Raw genomic sequence first — 21155 nt, forward strand, 5'->3', positions numbered from 1 at the left:
CCCCCCCCCCCCCCCTCCCCTCCCCTCCCCCCCCCTCCCCTCCCCTCCTCTCCCCTCCCCTCCTCTCCCCCTCCCCCCCCTCCCCTCCCCCACGCTGCGAGCCGAGGCAGGCTCCCGTCGCGGCGCGTGACGTCACTCTACAGGAGGCGTCCACCCTGCGCCTTATCGGTGCCTAGGTTTCAGATCACGTGGACGGTGAAGAGCGCGTTTTGTCACGTGCGCGTCACGTGACGCCGTCCCGGGACGATGAGGTCAGTGGATGCGGATCACGTGATCCTTGCCTACGCGCTGTGGGGCTGGGTGCAGATGGCGGACGCTGAGGCCGAGGCGGCTCCGCGGCCCGAGATGCAGCGGCTCGTGGCGGCGCTCCGCAACCGCCTCTGGCAGCTGCAGACGGAGCTCTGCGAGCAGGAGGTGTCGGAGGCTTCCTCCCGGGCCTACTGCCGGGGCTTCTGCCAGGTACGGGGCGCGGCGCGGTCCGTAGGCCGCTCGTGGGGCCGCGGGCCCGGGGGCTCCGCTCGCTTCCCTCGCAGCTGTCGCAGCGCAGCGCGCTGCTGCTGCCGCCCGGGGCCGTGCACGGTGTGTCTGGCGGCGCCCCGCTGCTCCCGGGGCCGAGTTGGGCTGGTGGGCCGGGAGAGCGCCGCGGTTGGGCCCTGGCACCGCTTTGGGCCTGGGCAGCACGTAGAGCCCTCGGGCGGTCCTTGCGAGTAAGCGAGCTCTCTCGGGCAGCTGGGCCACATGGCGTTTTCTCGTTATGAGTTTGCTCAGGATCTAGACCTCAGATTTTCTGCTCTTTACCTAGCCTGGCATGAAAACTATCCAGGCTTGGCTGACCACTGCTGTGGAGCAGTGCTCAGCCAAGTGGAGCACTTAATGGCTTATGAAAGCCTGCGTTCAACTTAAATCGCTAAATATGTTCATGGGTTCCGGTGATCTTGCCTGCATTTATTTTTTTTTTTTAATGTGACTGTGAATACTGATGTGCAACCATCAGCAATTTCTGAATCAAGGCACTAACTTTAAGGAGAATAATTGTACCTGATTAAAGTATCATCAATGGAGATGACTTACTCATAAATAAATAATTTAAATGGGCAATTAGTTATTGTTTCTCACACACCATCATTTACTGTAAGCTCTAAGGTTAAATAATTAAGTTGTGTTAGAGAGCCTTTCCTGTTGAAACTGGAGATACTATGTTCTTAAAAAAAGTATCTGGTTTTCCCACTCCTTAGTTGATACAGCTGTTTGACATCTCTTTCTGAATAGCGAATAGCAAAATCAGATGCTATTTGTGACCAATAGTTTTACTGGTGCATTAGAGAGTGATAGTGTTCCATTTTTACATCTATAGGCTGTATACTTTGCCATGCTCTTCTTTTGGGAGAATGTTTAGCTTATTGCTTATCATGCAACAGACAGGCTTGTTAGGTTTTGGGATTCTTGCTTTGCAAACTGCAGGGTGCTGCTTGTACCTACTGCTGTCTCCCCCATGTCATGTATACTTTTAAGACTTCTGACCTTGTATTTACATGGGACTTTTTAAATGTGTTACTTTTTCTTTGTTTCAGGTTTTGCTAAAATTATCTTCAATACTATTTATTACATGAGAGCATTGAAACAAATATTTGGCAAACATAGGGCACAGGCTGTCAAGATGATCAACACATATAGGTACCTCATCACCCAGATTAGATTGACTGCTGCAGATGAAGCTGTACAGACACTTGATCAATGGAATAAAACGATAATACTGGCTTTTATAATTAAAAATACCTATTAAAAGTACATTTCTTTACGTCTTTGTACTATTATTGAATGGTAATCTAACTTCAGAACACCATTATAGTATAGATAAAAATGGAAAAGACTTATCCTTGGGTTGTCATCAGTTTTGATTATCATGATTGTACTTGTAAGAGATCCAGAGGAAAATATGAAGTTTAGACCTGCCACACTTCAGTGAAGTGTGAATTTGTGATGTCATTGTGTAAAATGCTGTGGGCAGAGTATAATTTTACATCTTGGTTTCTCCTCATAACTGAGGATGCTTGTGGATGTTGTGTGGAGTTCTAATGGTAAAATTTTAAAAATAATCTAAGGTCTTCTCCCTCTAATTGAAACTTAATACAAAGTTAAGTTGAGCTTTTTCATAGATTGCAGAGTACCATTGATACCATAAGTTTATCGTGTTACAGCAGATCTTGCCTAGAAAGAAACTCACTTTCATTGGTTTAAATATGATCTGGGAATGTAGCTGTGATGAGGGAAGGAAAAGAAGTATTTTAGGACAACATGAGATTTTCTATCCTGTGCATACATTTGTGTCATGGTTCTGCAGGGTGCTGTGAAAGTTACTGAGGCTGTCAGAGCACGACACATAAATAGCTTTCTTATGCTTTGAGCTATATGGATACTGTATTTTGTTACATAGAAATTTGCACTGTCATGTGCTGCTTGCTTTCTGGGAGTGATATTGGATGATTGTTTCCTCGGATACTTGCTTTTTGAGCAGGAGACTAAGGTGTTACTGTTCAGGATAACACAACTAAGAAACTCGTGAAGCCTAAGTAGTGGGTTGGCTCCACAACTTTACGTATTACAAATGTGACGCATTGTATGTTCAGATTATAAAGAACATCTCTATTGCATGAGCTCCAGAACAGTCAGCTAGTGTGAACAGTTTGTGTTTGAGGTTGCTCTGTCACAAATACAAAGAACAGTTATCAGTAAGACAGAGCTTATAGGTAGGATATGAAAGAATCTCATCTGCACATATGCAGCACCTATTGGCTTTCCAAAATATTTAAAGCTGACATGGTTGAGAACTGTCAATTGTGATCAGGTATGTTTAAGAAGAGGTTGAATTCTTTTTGTTAAACAGATACTTAAAACAGTAACAAGAAGTTAGGCAACTTGGATATGTTTAAATTAGTTCTGAGCAAGAAATTGGATGCTACACAAGAAATGCAGATAAGCAGATATTCTACCATTTGAGGACATGGGAATCAATGCAGTATTGAGAATGTAGGCTGGTCTGTGAATTTTGCTGTAGCTGGTTACGTGCAGCCCCTGTTTTTCTCACCTCTCTCCAGTTAGATGGACAATTGTCATTGAAGGAGAGAGCATAAAGTAGCTGTGCATTATTAACTGGATCTCAAATGTTTGAATAATCTCTTTGGATAATAAAATCAGGCTGCAAGGCAGTACCTGCTCTTAAAATTGTTACTTGACTATTTGTTAAGCAAGTGTGTATAGTAAATATTTGACAAGTTAAAAACTTTTCCAATTCAATCTTGTGTGTGTACTGCTGGGAGGAGTCCCCAGTGGACTACTAAAATTTCTATTATCTGTGAAATGACAGAAGAACTTTTAAGGGCTGCTGTGATACAATTACTGCATTTTCCTTACTTATAAGTACACTAATAAAGATATGTAGTTTTGAACATTATTGAATTTCAAACTATTTAGTAAGTCTTTTACCTTGAATATGACTTGATTAATGCTGGTTTCAGTGTATATCTATTCAGGGAGAGCTTTCTGGTAATTGGCTACTCAACTGCTAATTCTAGCTGATAAAGATAAGATTGCGATTAAGGAAATGTATAGTGTGTTCTAGCAAAAAATATGTAACTTTTTTGAAACATTCTACCCAATTTTATTGTCTGCATATGATCTAAACGTCTATCACAATTTTCAAGTACTAAATTGAGTATTCTTTTAATGGATGTATTTTTAGGAAAGTGCAGAGATTGCTATGTTCCTATTTCTGCAGTCACTATAATGATAGGCTTGCTATTGGGTTTACTAAATAGATGATTTTACAATAGCCATCAACTACTTGAGTATACCAAGGGATCATAGCTTGACTGCCTTTGTAATTTAATGCTTTATATATGTTATATATAACTTGTCACGTTACCAAAATCCTTTACAAGTTTGTTAGTGAAGCACTTAGACTAGTAACAAACTACTAGTAGTTTGTTGCTTCTGTTAGTGAGCTTTATGCGGTGTTTAAGGATGGTTTCTGTAAACTTCCAGTCCTCCAACCCCCCACTTCTTTAAAATTTTTACTAACGTGGGTTTGGATAGTTTATACTTTTTATTCATTTAGGAGTTATATTACTGAATTCCAAGAGATTAATCTGCAAAACAGTCCTGATTTTTTTTTTAAATTACTATCTAGTAATCATTGACTTTTTCATTAAAGATCACACATGGTTGTCCCAGTCATGTGGATGCCTGTGATTATTTTTTCTACCCTAGGACTAGTGCTGCGTAGTTAGATCACTGACAGGCATTGGATAGTTTTTTTTTTTTTTTTTTTTTTTTTAAGAAAAAAAAAAGGGCATGTAGCCAGCTGCTTATTTCTTGCTGCTTTGAAAGCCTTAGAAGCTTGTCTGTTACAATGACTACCTGTAATTTACCATATCGTGGAGTACTCTGAACTTTTTCCATACAGTCTTGGCCCTAAGACTTACAAAAATAGTCTTTTTGCCCTTTTTTTCTGCATTGCAGCTAGCCTTAATTTGCACCTTGTTTGAGTTAGGAAGGGTACAAGATAAAAGATGAATTGTAATTGGTAAGAACATGAGCTAAATAGTCTGGAGTTAAAGGGTGGCATGCCTACAGGGAAAGGATGTTACTTGTGAAGCAGGCTATTAGTAGAGCTTTGCTGTCCTTGGTCCAGTGCAATGCCTGCTCTCAATATTACTTTATAACTGGTAAGAAAATAGAATAGTGGTGATCGAAATTTTAAAAAGATGGGGAAGTATCATCCCTCTGCTAATTTTTTTTTAAGTTTGATTTTCTTGAAAATGGCTGGATTTTAGTTTGCTTATTCAAATATGCCTGGGTAGGGTAGGATTGCTATGGTCAAGTACTAAAATCAAGGATAGTCCTGTATTTGGAAAATGACTGTAACAGTATGATCTAGATTCCATATTTCTCTTCTAATACCTTCATGTTTGCTGTAAGAGTAATATATGTATCCTTAAAATGGTACATCTGTGATCATGTTTTTAATTGCCTATTTTCTTCTGGATTCTCATTAGTAATAAACAAGTAATGTAGTAGTAATAGTGAGTAGTTTACTACTCATTAGTAGTAAACAAGTAATAAACAAGTGTTCCAGATGTGGTTCCGTCTTCGTGGCAGTTGTACAAAAGAATCCCTCCTTTACAGTATAAATTTCTCAGTTCTAAGTTCTTCCATTGTCTATTGTCGATTGCATATTGATGTTTGTATTTTAAATAAGTTTATTATGAGAACTTTTAATGATAACTCATTTTCTTTCTAATGATAACTCATTTTCTTTCAGACACTACTTCAATATGCTGGCAGTCGGGGTGCATCGGAACATGTTTTACCTTTTTTGGAAGTGTATCGAATCTCCATCCAAAGCTTTGCTAATGCACGACCTTACTTGACCACAGAATGTGAAGATGTTCTTTTGGTACTTGGCAGGCTAGTGCTGTAAGTGTTAAGTTGGTACACTAATGCTTTAAAAAAAACTATATGACAGAACTGTACTTTACAAATGAATGGGCAAGTTGATAAAATATGGAATAATACTTAATTTGACAACTGTGTTTAAGATTTATTGTCTAGTAAATATCATTAGTATTTTTAATCACTCTACAAAACTGTACCGAAGCATCTTGTAAACTAACCTGAACAAGTGGTAAGGCTTTGTTCTTCTGTACTTGGATAAATATGATGGCATTGGAAAGACTCTGTCCCATTGTAAATGTTCTGAAAATTACTTTTTTAATAGAAAAGGCTTAGTCTAGTCCACTAAACAGAAGTTTTAATGTTAGAGTTTCATGCGTGTATTAATAAATTATAAACCTGTATTGCTTGCTCTGCAGTTGCTTCTTGTGTGTGTCCTCTCACCTGTAATGCAAAGTAGTTCTGAGCAGGTCCCTTTCTGAAAACAATAAGCTATTTTGTATTTATGACAGACTAAGTTGGACATGTGGGCTGTTGCTGTGGGATAGCCAAATGTAATTTAACCTGAGTTCTCTGAGTGTCTGTAGACAGATGATTTAAAGCAGAATGATTCTTGGATCAAAGAGGAGAACTGTTTTACTTTCTTTTTTGCAGTCCATCAGCAGAGTTGGGGTATCTTGTACTTCCTCATAGCTGGTTTTAAATGTAGAGATGCTATTTGTGATTGTAAAAAGTGTAGCATAAGGTCGTTCAAAAATCATCAGTTACAGCCCTTAGCCTTGTCAGACCTTCCTTGGTAAGATTTCATTCAAAGGCAGGAAGGTGAAGACGCAGAACCTTGACTATAATGATAATAGCATAAGAGTAATTCTGTCAGTCTTTTGGTGAGTTAATTTTTCTCTTATCAGTAGCTGGTCTGCTTTGTGATTTGAAGTCCAGTGTTCTTTTTGAGAAGGAGTTTGCAATGAACTCCTTGATCATACACTTGTTTTGTAATATACTAACTTCATTTATGTCAGTATTTCATAACCAGGTATCGTCATATAATGCCTAGATCTTTTTATTTTTATTTTTTTTTTTGGAGTTAAGAGAAGATGTGAACTAGGAGTGATTTGTGATTTTTTTAATTTTTTTTTTTCCTTCTGCCAATGAGAGAAAATGCATGAAATCAGAAAAAAATGGGATCTGGAGGCTTAAGCTGCCAAATCACTTGGCTGGTACCCAATACGCATTTTTTGCAAAATACCTTGATTGTTTTTGCAGACTGTCCCTTTATAGATAGTGTTCTTATCTTATTGTATTATTATTAATTAGCTTGTGTATTCTTTTGGTTCCAATTCTGATTTCAAAAGTTTGTCTTTTGCTATCTCTGTACGTACAGTAATTCATGCCGGAGTAGTTTCTATGTTATGTTTGTGTGTTTGTTTTTTTTTTGGGGGGGGGGGGGGGGGGGGGGGGGGGGGGGGAGGGGGGAGGAAGGTGGTATGTGGCAGGAATCCTAGTTCTGTGTCAGAACTGCTTAACAAAATTGCTTTTCTCTCATTGAGGGAAAAGTCAGAACATTCTGCTTCTGCTGACATGGTTTCTTCCATCTTCCAGTGTAAGGTACTTGTTTATTGCGGCTTGTATATTGTGGTGGAAGAGAGTAGAGGCTGGAATTGTCCATGTTGTTGCTGTGATTATACTTGAGAGGAATCAAAAGAAAGAAACTCAATGAGCGAGATCATAGCTGGGTATGCCATTTACCTTGTTTTGAGCTCTCCTGTGGCATTTTTTTAATATAAATTTCTAAGGGAGTGTGAGAGAAGGTAGGGCAGATTAAAGACAAAAAATGAAGTTCCGTGGAGGAGGAAGAATATTAACTAGTTAGGGATGTGAAAGCATATTGTTCTGATCTAAGTAGGAGTTCTGGGAAGCAATTGGGATTAACCTCAGCTGTCACACACATTTTTTTCAGACTTCAACCCTGATAAGAAATAATACAAGTGAGCTTCCCGTTTTAAAACAGTGCTCTACTTACCATTGAAATCTTCCTTCTATTCCAACATCCCTCCTGGGTGAGGGAAAGGAACATCTTCCTCCTGACATCCTTTTCAGCTGGGTGAGCCAGCAGTGGCAAAACTCAGTATTCTGTGCCACTTGACCAGCTCAGCTTTGTGTTCATAGTAAATGATGGGGGCTTCTATGTAATGTAGAAGCTATGCCCCCCATAAGAAAAATGATGCTGATGAAGTGTGAGAACTTCTTGGTCTATTGTCTAACCTTGGGATACACAAGGAAAGCTTGGAGTGGTAACTGCTCTTGTGGTTTGCAGATTTGTTAAATATTGCAGATGCGTTAAAGAATTGAGAAGGAATGTTTTTGGTCATGGCTGTGAAGAAACTTGGCTCAAATATAACTCAGACTGCTTGTTTCCACTGCTGTAAAGAACAACATGTCTCTGCCCCTAACGTTCTCAAACACTGTAGCATACTCTACTGTTTTTTCATGATGGCTGTGAAGGCACTGGTTTGAAAGGGAGTTTACCATTTCCTCATCTTCAAAAAGGTGTTTTATATTTTTTTCTCTGCTCGAAGTAGTGAAATGGGAGTTGATTAGACCAGTGAGTTTAATACACGTTGCTCCCAGAATGAAAGTCTTTGCTTCTTATAATACCTCCATGAGGAATCACATATGATATTCATATCTTTGTATATTTAACAGAGCATTGGTAATAAACTGTTGTAATCTAACTCATTAACTCAAATTTATCACTCTGCTCTCTATCATTAAGAGTTAATTAAGCTCTCAACAAATGCAGGATAGCTTCTGGCTACAGGTGAACTAGTACTGCTGATAATCTGATGTATAATTAGTCATCTTTTTAACTCTAAGCAGCTTGAGATAAGAGAAGTTTTCTAATACAATTTAAAGATGAACACAATTTTGAAAGCTTCCAAAGTATTTTTTTAATTTATCTTTAAATTCTTTAAATTTAAATAAATGGATGAGGTACAAAAGTGGTTACAGAATAATTGTTTACATATAATGTGTTTTGTTTTGTTTTTTTCCTAGTAAAAATACTAGGAATAGTATACAGAATAAAGAAAATGAAATCAAGGAGAGTTTTGACTTAAAAGATATTCTGAAGTTGAATGTTAGAGATGGATGCTTTGTTAATACCAGAAACATTCAGGCACACATTAATGTTTATTTGCAATAATTATGATTAAAATTTGGAATTAATTTACATGTAGGTAGATAACTGTGGTGGTGCTCACAGAGTAGGGTAGAAAGGTTTGACTTCATGAAGTGATCCTGGTATTTTGATTTGTGGTCTTAGTTATGATACCTTAATTCCATTGAGATGCATGTAGTGTGTTTACATGGCAGGGTTTTGGTGGCGGGGGGCTGCAGGGGTAACTTCTGTGAGAAGAATTCAGAAGCTGCCCCATGGTAGATGGAGGCTAGTTTCCACTGGCTCCAATGGGTCCCTGTCCCCGCAGCTGGCCAGAGCTGAGTCAATAAGTGATGTTGTTTGCACCTCTGGGACAGCATATTTAAGAAAGAGAAAAAAACTGTTGCGCAGCAGCGGGGGGAGTTAGAAACAACCCTGTAGACACTAAGGTCAGGGGAGAGGCCCCTGGTGGAGCAGGCTGCCCCCTACAGCCCATCGGTCCCACATTGGAGCAGATCTCCATGCTGCAGCCTGTGGAGCAGGTGGATGTGGCCTGTGGAGGACCACTGCCAGAGCAGATTCCGGGCTGGATCTGTAGCCTGTGGAGAGAGGACCATGCCAGGAGCAGATGATTTAGCAGGAGTTGCTGCCCATGGGGGACCCATGTTGGAGCAGTTTGCTCCTGATGGATGGACCCACATCTTGAGCAGTTCTTGAAGAGCTGCTGCCTGTGGGAAGCCCCTGCAGGATCAGTTCAGGAAGGACAGCATCCTGTGAGAGGTACCCCATGTGGAGCAGGAGCAGAGTAACCGAGAAGGAGCAGCGGAGATGTGCTGTAGAATGACCACAACCTCCACTCCCTGTTCCCCTGTGCTGCTTGAGCAGAGAAGGTTGAAGAGGGTGGATGAGTAGAAAGTGTTTCTAGTTTCTTTCCTTTGTTTCTCACTTCCCTAGCTTGCTAGTAATAGGCAATAAATTTTACAAATCTCCCTTCTCTGAGTCTGTTTTGCCCATCACAATAATTGTTGAGCAATCTTCTTGTCCTTATCTCAACCCTTGAGCCTTTTGCATAGTATTTTCTCCCTCTTTCCGTTTGAGGAGGGGGAATGAGAAAGTAGTTGTCAAGGAGCTTGGCTGCCCACCTAAGTAAAATCACCACAGTGCGTCACAGTAAAGATAGATACAGGATTTGGGGGAGAGAAGTGCACACTGAAGTACTGTATAACAAAAACCCTTTTGTACATTATTGGTTAGAAAACACGAAGTTGAGGAGAACCCCCAAACCCTTGTTCTTTAAAAATGCAAAGGAAAAAGAAGGTATTTAACCTTTGGTAGAGTAACAAGATGATACCATGCATTTGAATTGTAGAGTAATGTTAGCTCAAAAGAATGATGCTAGGTTCTTTCTAAAGCCAAAGCTGTTTTGTTCAGTAGCAGTTGATTTCTTCTTTGGGAAGAATGGATGAGAACACAGAAGAGGAGTTACCAAAAGGATTACTCTGAATGGCCATTCCTCACTCTTGCCACTAAGGAAGGCTGAATGGTCTTTTTCTAGTTGAATGAGAGTCAGTTTTTCTAACACAATATTAAGACAATCAACTTGATTTTCTTGGGGGGCGGAGGGGGGAACATAAATCTGTAATCAGAATATCCTGGACGTTCTTGTGGTTCTGCTGTAAGCTGTTATATGTGGTAGTTGTACTCGTAGAGCTTCAGATTTCTCATGGAGTCACTTTTTTGCATATGTTAAAATAGAGCTTAGCTCTTGTGAGGTCTTATTGCCACGCTTGAGTACAGTGGAAAAGTAAGTCCCAATTATTTCATAATACTGAGACAAATGACCTTTAGAATACCTGGCAGTTCTGTTACCCACTTTTTCTTGGGCATGGAAATGACAGGGATTTTAGAGTCTGATTATTTGAATAATGACTGAATGGCAGTGGGAAAGGCTATTCTTTTTTTCTGCCTGTCTGAAAGTGTTTAGAACTTTTTGCAGGTTTAAACTATTATTTAAAGGACCAGTACTGGGGAACTGTGAAAGCAAGCTTCTGAAATGTAAAAAAGGTAAACAAGATGGTAATTAAGTATTTTTGCGTTTGATTTTGTTTACCTTATATCATAGAATCAGAATGTCTTGAGTTGGAAGGGACCTTAAAGATCTTCTAACTCCAACCACCCTGCCATGGGCAGGGATGCCACACACTAGATCAGGTTGCCCAGGGCCTCGTCCAGCCTGGTCTTGAACGCCTCCAAGGATGGGGATCCATAGCTTCTCCAGGCAACCTGTTCCAGTGATGTATTAAGGCCTTTACCTTACAGTGAAGAATTTCCTCCTAATATCTAATCTAAATCTTCCCTCTTTTAGTTTAAAACCATTCCCCCTTGTCCTGTCATTATCTGACTAGGCAAGGAGTCGCTCTCCATCTTTTTTGTAAGTCCCCCTTTAAGTATTGAAATGCTGCAGTAAGGTCACCCCAGAGCCTTCTCTTCTTCAGGCTGAACAGCCACAGCTCTCTCAGCCTTTTTTTGTAGAAGAGGTGCTCCAGCCCTCTGATCATCTTTGTAGCCCTCCTCTGGACCTGCTCTGACAGCCCCACATCCTTCTTGTGCTGGTGGCCCCAGACTTGGCTGCAGTAGTCCAAGTGGGGTCTCACAAGGGCAGAGTAGAGGAGGACAATCACCTCCCTCCACCTGCTGGCCATTCCTCTTTTGATGCAGCCTAGAAGGCCAACTTCCTCCTGGGCTGCAAGTGTGCACTGCTGGCTCAAGTCGAGCTTTTCGTCCACTAGAAATCCCAAGTCTTTCTTTGCTGAGTAGCTCTCAATGAGTTTTTCTCCCATTCTGTATTCATGTCTGGGATTTCCCTGACCCAGGTGCAGCACCTTGCACTTTGACTTGTTGAACCTCATTAGGTCCACATGCACCCACTTCTCAAGCTTGTCCAGGTTATATGACTGTAGAATGTGGCTGAAAGCTGCTAAGGTATAACATTTTGCAGGTAACTGTTTAATGTCTTTGTCAAAAGTCAGAGGAGAGGGGGAAAGTCATTGGTTTTGGGTAGTAACCATTTTTGAACTCGTGTTTGCTTTGTGAACATCTCTACCTTTTCCCCTTCCTGAAGCTGAGCTCTTATGTATGTGGGAAGAATGAATGTGTTGTCCTGTTATGTCTTATATGTCATATTTATTATTTGGGACTGGAGGTTTTGAACCAGAATTAGCGTGAGTTGGAACTATTTTACAATGCAGGTGTACCTTAGAAGTTATTCAGTGTATTTGTTATATTTGGAGTCTTAGATTGGTTTTATTTTTTAATCTTGCCATGAGTTGCAAGAACACTTTAGCTGTATGTCCATCTTGTGGTATCTCTACACATAGTGTCATAGTTGATGCACTTAGTTTGAATAGGTCAAAGTGTTCTGTATGGCAGCTGGTTTCTGGGTATTTCATATGCCCAGTACAAGGTTAGATTACTCCCCTGCCCGTTCATTAACAGTATAGGCAATAGTCTTCCCATTGCTTTCCCACCTAAAAAAGTGATCAGTGTTCTCAATGACATTCCCCTGAAATGAGGACGATATACTAAATGTAAAATTGTTTCTCTTTTGTTTCTTAAAAGAGATAGCATTAGCCTGATGGTTTAAATGAAGGAATGTTAAGTAGAGCTCACTTCCTCCTTTTTCTGTTTTTGGAAGAGCAGAAATAGTACAACAATCCTGAGCTATATTGAACAGACTTTATTTGGTTATAAGACTAGAAGTTATCCTATCCTAGCGAGACTGTGCACGGTAAAAAGGAGTACTCTTTGCTATGGCACCTGATGCCTGATTCTGAGGTTGTTGCTGACTTAACTGATTTGTGCAGTCAAAAATATTTGCTGCTGTCACTTCTTATCTGAATGTCAAGTAACATGTGCCACAAATGTTATTTATCATAAAAACAGAATTTGTTCGGGTAGCTTGCTTACTTGCCTCTTACTTTTTCAGGAGTTGTTTTGAGCTACTGCTTTCAATTCCTGAAAGTGAATTGCCACATGAGGTGTGGCTAGGATTCCATCAGTCTATACAGGTAAGTGTTCTAGATTTTTTTTTCTATTTTATTTGTGTATGTATATGTATTTATGTATTTATTAGGTTTTTAGATCCATATTCAATCTTTATTCAAGTTTAGTATCAAATATTTTAAGAAGAAACACATACAGCACACTATCTATGTTGATCCCGTTTAGCATGCAATCTGAGATGTATGTAGAAGTGTCCTTTGAAACTAAACGAATAGCTGACTACAATGAAATTTTTGGCAGGTGCTGACTCTGAGCCCAGCTGCCAGCTGATACACTGAAAAGTTCCAGTCCGGGAGCAGTAGTTAATGGGTGCCACAGAGACACTACTGGGGTGACTGATGAGGCTGTATGAGGCTATACATACATATATGTTGACTGATTAACAGTCACCATGTACAACATGAAAGGAGGTTCGCTGAGATGATTGCCTGAGTTGACTGAAGTGACTGACTGCATTGATCTTCATACTTCAGTTAGAAATAAAAATCAAAGGGCTTTCTGAGATGGCCACTATTATCCTCAGTTGTTAGTGGACTTACGCATGATAACATCATAGACAGTAAGACCTGAAACAAGGAAAGCTGTGAATTTTTAGGTCTGTGTTTTTGTTTTTAAGAAAATCAGCTACTGTTTTGATGCTTCTCTTCTGCCACTTCCCCTGAATTCCACCTGTTCTACATTGTGCCTTTCTTGACAGCAAAAATCTAAGTGGACAGTCTATTTGCAACAACAATATTAGCAGCCTTGGCCTGACTAGCAAATTCGTAACTACACAGCAGCAACTACAGCAAGAGAAGCATAGTAAATCTTGATTTGTTTAATGGTTTTTATGAGAGTACTAGATGGAGTAATGTAACAGCTATGGAGTACTGTTTTGAAGACTAAAGACTCACAAAAGCCTTTTGTGAAGATCTGAGTAGTAAGTTAGTGTCCATACCTGATGTGAGATTAACATATTAGGATGTATCTGTAATCCAAGTGATTCTCAGTAATGTGTCTTCTAAGGTGGTGGTGAAACAAGCTAATTACTCTACTGTTCCTACACTGGAATGAAGATAGTTACAGTAGACGATGTAGGAGGAAGAGATGTTTTCAAGGCTTCGGTCTGAAAGTACTTACATGTCTGCAAGGACTTCATCTCCTTATGGAGCTGAAAGATAGAAATCATAGAATGGCTTGGCTTGGAAGAGACCTCAAAGATCATCTAGTCCCAACCCCCCTGCCACGGGCAGGGATGCCACACACTAGATCAAGTTGCCCAGGGCCTCGTCCAGCCTGGTCTTGAACGCCTCCAAGGATGGGGATCCATAGCTTCTCCAGGCAACCTGTTCCAGTGATGTATTAAGGCCTTTACCTTACAGTGAAGAATTTCCTCCTAATATCTAATCTAAATCTTCCCTCTTTTAGTTTAAAACCATTCCCCCTTGTCCTGTCATTATCTGACTAGGCAAGGAGTCGCTCTCCATCTTTTTTGTAAGTCCCCCTTTAAGTATTGAAATGCTGCAGTAAGGTCACCCCAGAGCCTTCTCTTCTTCAGGCTGAACAGCCACAGCTCTCTCAGCCTTTTTTTGTAGAAGAGGTGCTCCAGCCCTCTGATCATCTTTGTAGCCCTCCTCTGGACCTGCTCTGACAGCCCCACATCCTTCTTGTGCTGGTGGCCCCAGACTTGGCTGCAGTAGTCCAAGTGGGGTCTCACAAGGGCAGAGTAGAGGAGGACAATCACCTCCCTCCACCTGCTGGCCATTCCTCTTTTGATGCAGCCTAGAAGGCCAACTTCCTCCTGGGCTGCAAGTGTGCACTGCTGGCTCAAGTCGAGCTTTTTGTCCACTAGAAATCCCAAGTCTTCCTCTGCAGGGCTGTTCTCAATTAGTTCTTCTCATTGCTATGTTTATACCAGCAGGTTCCAGGACCAGGTGTTGCTGCTAGTGTCTATTAATTCTAACTTATGAAATTAGAAGCTAGTATTGTCCATGAATACTTCAGCAGTTGGAAGTGAAATTAAACCTTGAAGCAGTCCTTGTGCAGACCTTATCACAAGACCTCTTGCCCCTATGACTGGATATTTACTTGGTCCTTGTGGCTGGGGTGCTGCTGCAGTAGTTCTGAAGATGCTGATGTAGAGGTTATGAAGGAGCTTCTACTTGATATTTTAACTACAGTCAGGGAAATCACAGGTGCAGTAACTCTTCAGTAGACTGAAGATGAATAAACCTGTTACTTCAAACTGAGAGAAACAGACTAGTAGAGCTGTGTAGTTTTGCCTGTAGCAGACGGAGGTGGAGGTGATCTGTGACTGGTGACTTAAGGTGTGGACAGAACTCCTTTTCCTGAAGTGCTATGGAATATTTACGGTCATGGCAACATTAAAAATAGTTGGTAGGGGCACATACATAGTAGAAAGAAGTGTGGTAGGTAGAGTTTAAATCCCAAGGCTTTATTATTGTTTATTAGCACTCAAAAGAGAAGACACCAATGCTTTAAATCCTGAGATTCTCCTACTGGCTGCTGTAGTTCATAGTGGACACACGTTGCAGCACCCGAAAAGTAATTTTGGAGGTATATCAGTTTATTTTGACAATAGAGTTATGCAATCTGTTATACTTAGTCCATAGTTATTAGCTATGATGTCGCAGAGGATAGGTCTGTTCCCAGTCCATTTGCTTATGAGGAGGCCATAAATAAGGTTGGTCAGCAGAGGTTTGTCTTGCGTTAGGGCTGGTGGAAGAGGCTTGAAATTTATTATTTCCAAGGTAACACTTTGCATCTGTAGAATCCTAGATTAGGGAAGTTGAGGAGCAAGCTTGCCATACACTAAAGTGAGCCTAATAAGTTTGTAAGTGATGGTCTAGAATCAAAACAAGATGTACTCTTATATTCAGTGTGGGAGGGCAAATATAAGCTTTTCCCTGTTATAGCAGAAGTTACTAGTCAAAAGTACTGATTTATATCAGTTTTAAGAATTGTGAGCTTTTGACTAGTAATTTTTAGAGGGAGGGATCTGCAAGAAAAATTTTTCTTTCCAAGCAGAGTAAGTTTTAAGGTGTATTCATGTGTGTTTTCAGATTTCTGACACAAGTGATCAATATTTCTGTCAATAGAAGGGAGACTGTTAGTCAGGACTTTCTTGAGGGTGAATATGTTGGAAGCAAACTATTAAATTCCAGGGGTAGGGTGATGCAAGATGAGATCTTTCATGTCAACTTTTAGAAGTAACAGGAAATTCAAGATGCGCGTCTGCTAGGTGTGGTAATATACTCGGCCTTTTTATTGAGTTTTTGAAACTGGCTTCAGAATTAAATGGTTACCTAACGTTCCCATGGTTACGATAGTGGGCAACATTTGTGAAAAATGTTAGTACTATTAAACCCAGACCTTGCTGAAGAAGTTTGTGCATTCTCACAAAAAGGTATTTGTAATGAAATTTTGAAGTAGCACTCCAGCAGAAACTTGAGAACAAGTACACCAAAAATCACTTTCAGCCTGTCACATTAGAACTTGTAGGGTCACAGCCCATGACTGTGTACACATGCTAATCTCTAGACAAATCCAGTAGCAAAGTAGCACAAAGCTGACATGCTAGGACATGCCTCAGATCAGTATATGTTAATTTTCTTATTCTTTCCCTGACAAAAGGGCAGGTGTGGCTGATGAGGGATGTAACTCCGAATCTTGCACCAACTGGAGGACAGGTGTTTTCTTTGGATATGACTGCAGTTACTGTTACAATCTGCACAGGTAGTGAGAGTGTGTGAAACTTTCTCAGGAGTGAAAAAGGTAAAGCCCTAGGTTTCAAAGCAGCAAGATGTAGGGGCTGTCTTCAAGCTGCAAATGGAAACAACGATGTCCAGACTAAAATGCTATCAAAAGTTTTATTTGGTGTCTGAACCTGTTCTTTCTTCCATTCTAATTAACAGCAGCTATGCCCTGCAGTCCCCCATGAGTCCAATTTCCCTTGCTTCTAGGAAAAATTAGAGGCAACCTGTGATTGGTAATGTATGAGCTTGCATAGCAGAAGTCTCAACATGGATTTTAAATAGTGACAGCAGTCAAAAGGATGTGGACACAAATGTGCTTTAAAATAAGTCTAAAAAGATTGGAGAGTTGCAACAGGGCCATTGATGAAAGTAATCTGGAAGGGGATAGTGTGAGAAGTACTGTGGGGATGGATGTGATCTGACTAGTTGAGGAAGACAAAGTTAAGAAACTTAAATAATTTTCATAACTGAGATCTGCTAGCTCCATCTTGCATCCTGAAGCCCTCGTACAAGGGAAGAATTGCTGTTGAAAAAACTCTATTTACATTAGTTGTCTGGATCACAGATTGTCATAAATTGGATAGATAGCATTCTTTTCAGTAGTAGCACTTTACTTTTGTCCAAGTTGGTTATTGGGTTGTATGATACTTTTTGTCAACTACACCTTGCTCCAGAGGTGGTGGCAAATAAGTGTGGTATGTTCTTACTCTGAGACAGTGGCTTCTAGCTCATCTAGAATGTGAAACTTGATAACAGAGAGGAGCTTGGGGTAAGTATCGTTAAGAGACAGCAAATCTCAGCTACTATAATGCAATGTTCAAAAAATGTGCTTGCTTGCTCTTTGGCACTTGTTGGATGGAAAGTGCTTGATGGATGTAAGCTTATCCTTAAACTTATCCTTTCTCTTGTTTCAAGATAGAACTGTGAGGAACCTGGCACTGCTTGCCTTTAATTAAAAAGTCATTTTTACCTCATTCCAAGGTCTTACACATGTTACATGTCTTCATATAGTGCAGTAAAATCTTGCTGGGTTCAGTATATCTGGCAAAATTCAAAGTCATAGGCTGTTTTTTTGACTCTGACCTGATCAGTGAGTGAACACTTGAGTGATAAAAGATAAAGCTGAAATATTAATATGTGAGATGGTAATGCAAAATGGATGCTATGACAACCTAATGTATAAGAATGCCATACAATAGTTCACCTGGAAAGGACCTTCAAAAAATCAGCTAGTTCAACTGCCTGATATCTTCAGGCTAACCAAAAGTTAAAGTGTATTAATGAGGGCATTTTCCAATTGCCTCTTGAACGCTGCCAGGCATGGGGCATCGGCCACCTCACTAGGAAGCCCGTTCCAGTGTTTGACCACCCTTGTGGTAAAGAAATCTTTCCTAATGTCCAGTCTGAACCTCTCCTGGTGCACCTTTGTGCCATTCCTGTGCATGCTGTGATCAGCTACTGGGGAGAAGAGACTGGCACCTTCTTCTACGTTTCCCTTCCCCAGGGAGTTGCAGAGAGCAAGTAGGTCACCTCTTGGCCAGCTCCTTGTTGCCCTCCTCTGGATGTATTTGAGTGTCTTAATATCCTTTTTTAATTGTGGGGCTCAGAACTGCATACAGTATTCAAGGTAAGGCCACGCCAATGCTAGCTACAGCAGGAGAATCACCTCTTTTGACCAGCTGGCTATGCTGTATTTAATGCACCCCAAAATCAAGTTGCTCTCTTGGCTGCCAGGGCACACTGCTGGCTCTCATTGAGCCTGCTGTCAGCCAGCACTCCCAGATCTCTTTCTGCTGAACTGCTTTCCAGTCACTCATCTGTGTCTGGCCTCACGCTTCCCCAGGTGCAGCACGCATCATTTTCCTTTGTTGAACTTCGTTCTGTTGATGATTGTCCAGTCTATATAGATCCCTGTGCAAGGCTGCCTATCCTTGAAGACAGAATCAACAGCATCTCCCAGGTTAGCAGACATGGTAAGGATGCATTTAACACTTGCTTCTAGATCGCCAATAAAAATGTTGAACAGAACTGGCTCTAGAATTAAGCCTTGGGAATTGCCATTGATGACTGGATGCCTGCCAGTTGTAGCCCATTTGCTATAAACATTTGAGCTTTGCCACTCAGCAGGTTCTTGACACAGTGTAGTATGAACCTGTTTGTCTCACAGTTGGACAATTTGTCTAGAAGGATGCTGTGAGTTAAGGTATCAAAAGCCTTACTAAAGTCCAGGAAGATTACATCCATTGTCTTCCCTTCATCTGCTAAGCAGGTAGCCTTATCATAGAAGATCAAATTAAGAAAGGCAGGACTTTTCTTTGATTGACCCATGTTGACTGTGCCTGCCTACAGCTTTGTTATTTAAATATTCTCCAGGACAACGTTCTCTTTATCTTTTCCAGGGACTAAGGTATACACTAAATTTAATCCAAGAGGTCAGTGTTTTCCTGGGTCTTCTGTCATTCCCTTTTTGTAGATGTGTATAACATTGGCCAGTTTCCAGCCAGCAGGGACCTGCCCAGATTCCCAAGACCTTTGGTAAATTGCAGATAGGAGTCCAGGTATAATGTCTGCTAATTCATTCACTCTGGGGTGAACCCTGTCCGGCCACATAGACTTAAGATGTTGAGCTGATACAACTGTTCCCTTACCAGTCCTGAGATATCCTTAATTGCCTGTAGAATAGCTCATCTGTGCAATCATCCTGGGTGGGTGCTCAATAGTAGACACCTGTGATGACATCTGCTTTGTTATCCATCTCCTTAATCTTCACCCAGGGGCTCTCTACTGTGTCATCCCTAATAGCAAGGGATGTTCGGTCTCATCTATCCCTTACGTATTGAAGAGACTGCTTGATGACATACAGTGAGAAAGATGAAAAATGCAATCTTTCAAAATGTGCTTCTATTTGTTTTGTGGATAGGATGCAGGATTTACCTGCACATCTGTAATAGTTTTCTTAGTCACCAAAGTCTGAGTCTACAGCGGTGTACACAGACTTCTTATGTTTGTGACTGCCACTTGTAGGAATTCTGGTTTGAGGTTACGCACTTCATAAATATGAATTCAGATCAGTTTGTTACTCACTTCTAAAGCTGCCCTGAGGTTTTAACTTGAACATCTTCTGGCATCAGGGCTGACTTAAGCATTAAATTTGTCATTTATCTATCTGAATCTACTAGCACGCTATCTAGCTGTGTTTATATAAGTGGGGAATTTGTCTTACGTTAATTAAAAATAAATAACATCCTTCCTGTGGAGCTCTTTCTGATGAATTTGGTTTCCTGGTCCAAATAGTGCTGGAAAGAAAGACTTCAGAGGAAGTACAGCTGTGTGAGCATGATTGCTTTGGTAATGTTTTCATATGCTTAAACACATCCTGAAACCTGTGTGTGCTGTTGCTCTTTTTTAGGCTTAGTGCTGTTGGTTAAGAGCAGTTTGGGCTTTGGTTAGGAGCACACCAGTGGTGTTCCCCAGGGGTCAGTGTTGGGGCCCATCCTCTTTAATATCTTTATTAATGATTTGGATGAGGGAATTGAGTGCACCCTCAGTAAGTTTGCAGATGACACCAAGTTGGGGGGAAACGTCGATCTGCCAGAGAGTAGGAAGGCCCCGCAGAGGGACGTGGACAGGTTGGGTCGATGGGCAGAGGCCAAGAGATGAGGTTCTATATGGCTAAGTGCCAAGTCCTGCACTTTGGTCACAACAACCCCATGCAGCGCTACAGGCCTTGGGCAGGGTGGCTGGAAAGCTGTGCAGAGAAAAAGGATCTGGGGGTGCTAATAGGTGCTCATCTGAACATGAGCTGGCCATGTGCCCAGGTGGCCAAGAAGGCCAATGACATCCTGGCTTGTATCAGGAATAGTGCAGCCAGCAGGACAAGGAAGGGGATTGCCCCCCTATACTCTGTGCTGGCAAGGCCACACCTCGAGTGTTGTGTTCAGCTTTGGGCGCCTCACTGCAAAAAGGACATCAAGGTTCTGGAGTGTGCCCAGAGAAGGGCTGTGAAGCTGGTGAAGGGCCTGGAACACAAGTCCTGTGAGGAGCAGCTGAGGGAACTGGGGCTGTTCAGTCTGGAGTAAGAGGGGGCTCAGGGGAGACGTCATTGCTCTCTACATCTGCCTGAAAGGAAGGTGTAGGGAGCTGGGAGTCAGTATCTTCTCACAGGTAGCTCGTGATAGGACCAGACGGAATGGCCTCAAGTTGTACTGGGGGACGTTTAAATTGGAAATCAGGAGATGTTTCTTCTCAGAGTAGTCAGGCATTGGAATGGCCTGCACAGGGAGGTGGTGGAGTCACCATCCCTGGGAATGTTCAAGGAAAGGTTGGACCTGGTGCTTAGGGACATGGTTTAGTGGATGATACTGGTGATACGGTGATGGTTGGACCAGATGACCTTGAAGGTCTCTTCCAGCCTTTATGATTCTATTTTGCATTGTTTGCTCTAAGGGTTCACTGCCCATTGATTGTACAGACCCTAACGGCCAGTTGTGCCAAACTGGAATCTGTCCAGTTGGTCAGCAGCTTCTGCTGATGCTTGGTTCTGTGCGAGGTGCAACACTTGCATTTGTCTGTGTGGAACTTCATGAAATCCCTGTCAACTTGTTCCTGCAGCCTGTCAGAGGTCCTTCTCGATGGCTGCTCTGTCCTCCACTATGTCAGCTGTTCTCTAAGTGAGCTGTGGACTGACTGAGACCATGCTCTGTCAGTTATTCAGAACATAAATAAAGATG

The 21155-nt window shown here is 41.3% G+C and overlaps 1 protein-coding gene across 3 annotated transcripts in view; it reads left to right on the forward strand.

The window, feature by feature from the left end:
• Positions 1 to 231: 231 nt before the first annotated feature.
• The window catches only part of RLF (RLF zinc finger), a 52370-nt gene continuing 31446 nt past the window's right edge, over positions 232 to 21155 (forward strand). Inside the window, exons 1-4 of one of the 3 annotated variants that reach the window (XM_068658101.1) lie at positions 232 to 459; positions 5321 to 5475; positions 12594 to 12675; positions 18269 to 18385. In XM_068658101.1, coding sequence (XP_068514202.1) covers positions 247 to 459; positions 5321 to 5475; positions 12594 to 12675; positions 18269 to 18385 — 567 coding nt within the window. In that variant the 5' untranslated portion in view covers positions 232 to 246. Of the gene's footprint in view, positions 460 to 5320; positions 5476 to 12593; positions 12676 to 18268; positions 18399 to 21155 lie in introns of those variants that run through there. The other 2 variants (XM_068658103.1, XM_068658104.1) reach the window with 2 other exon arrangements.

This window comes from Anas acuta, chromosome 21 (genome assembly GCF_963932015.1).
Source record: "Anas acuta chromosome 21, bAnaAcu1.1, whole genome shotgun sequence".
In the NCBI taxonomy this organism is placed as follows: Eukaryota; Metazoa; Chordata; class Aves; order Anseriformes; family Anatidae; genus Anas; species Anas acuta.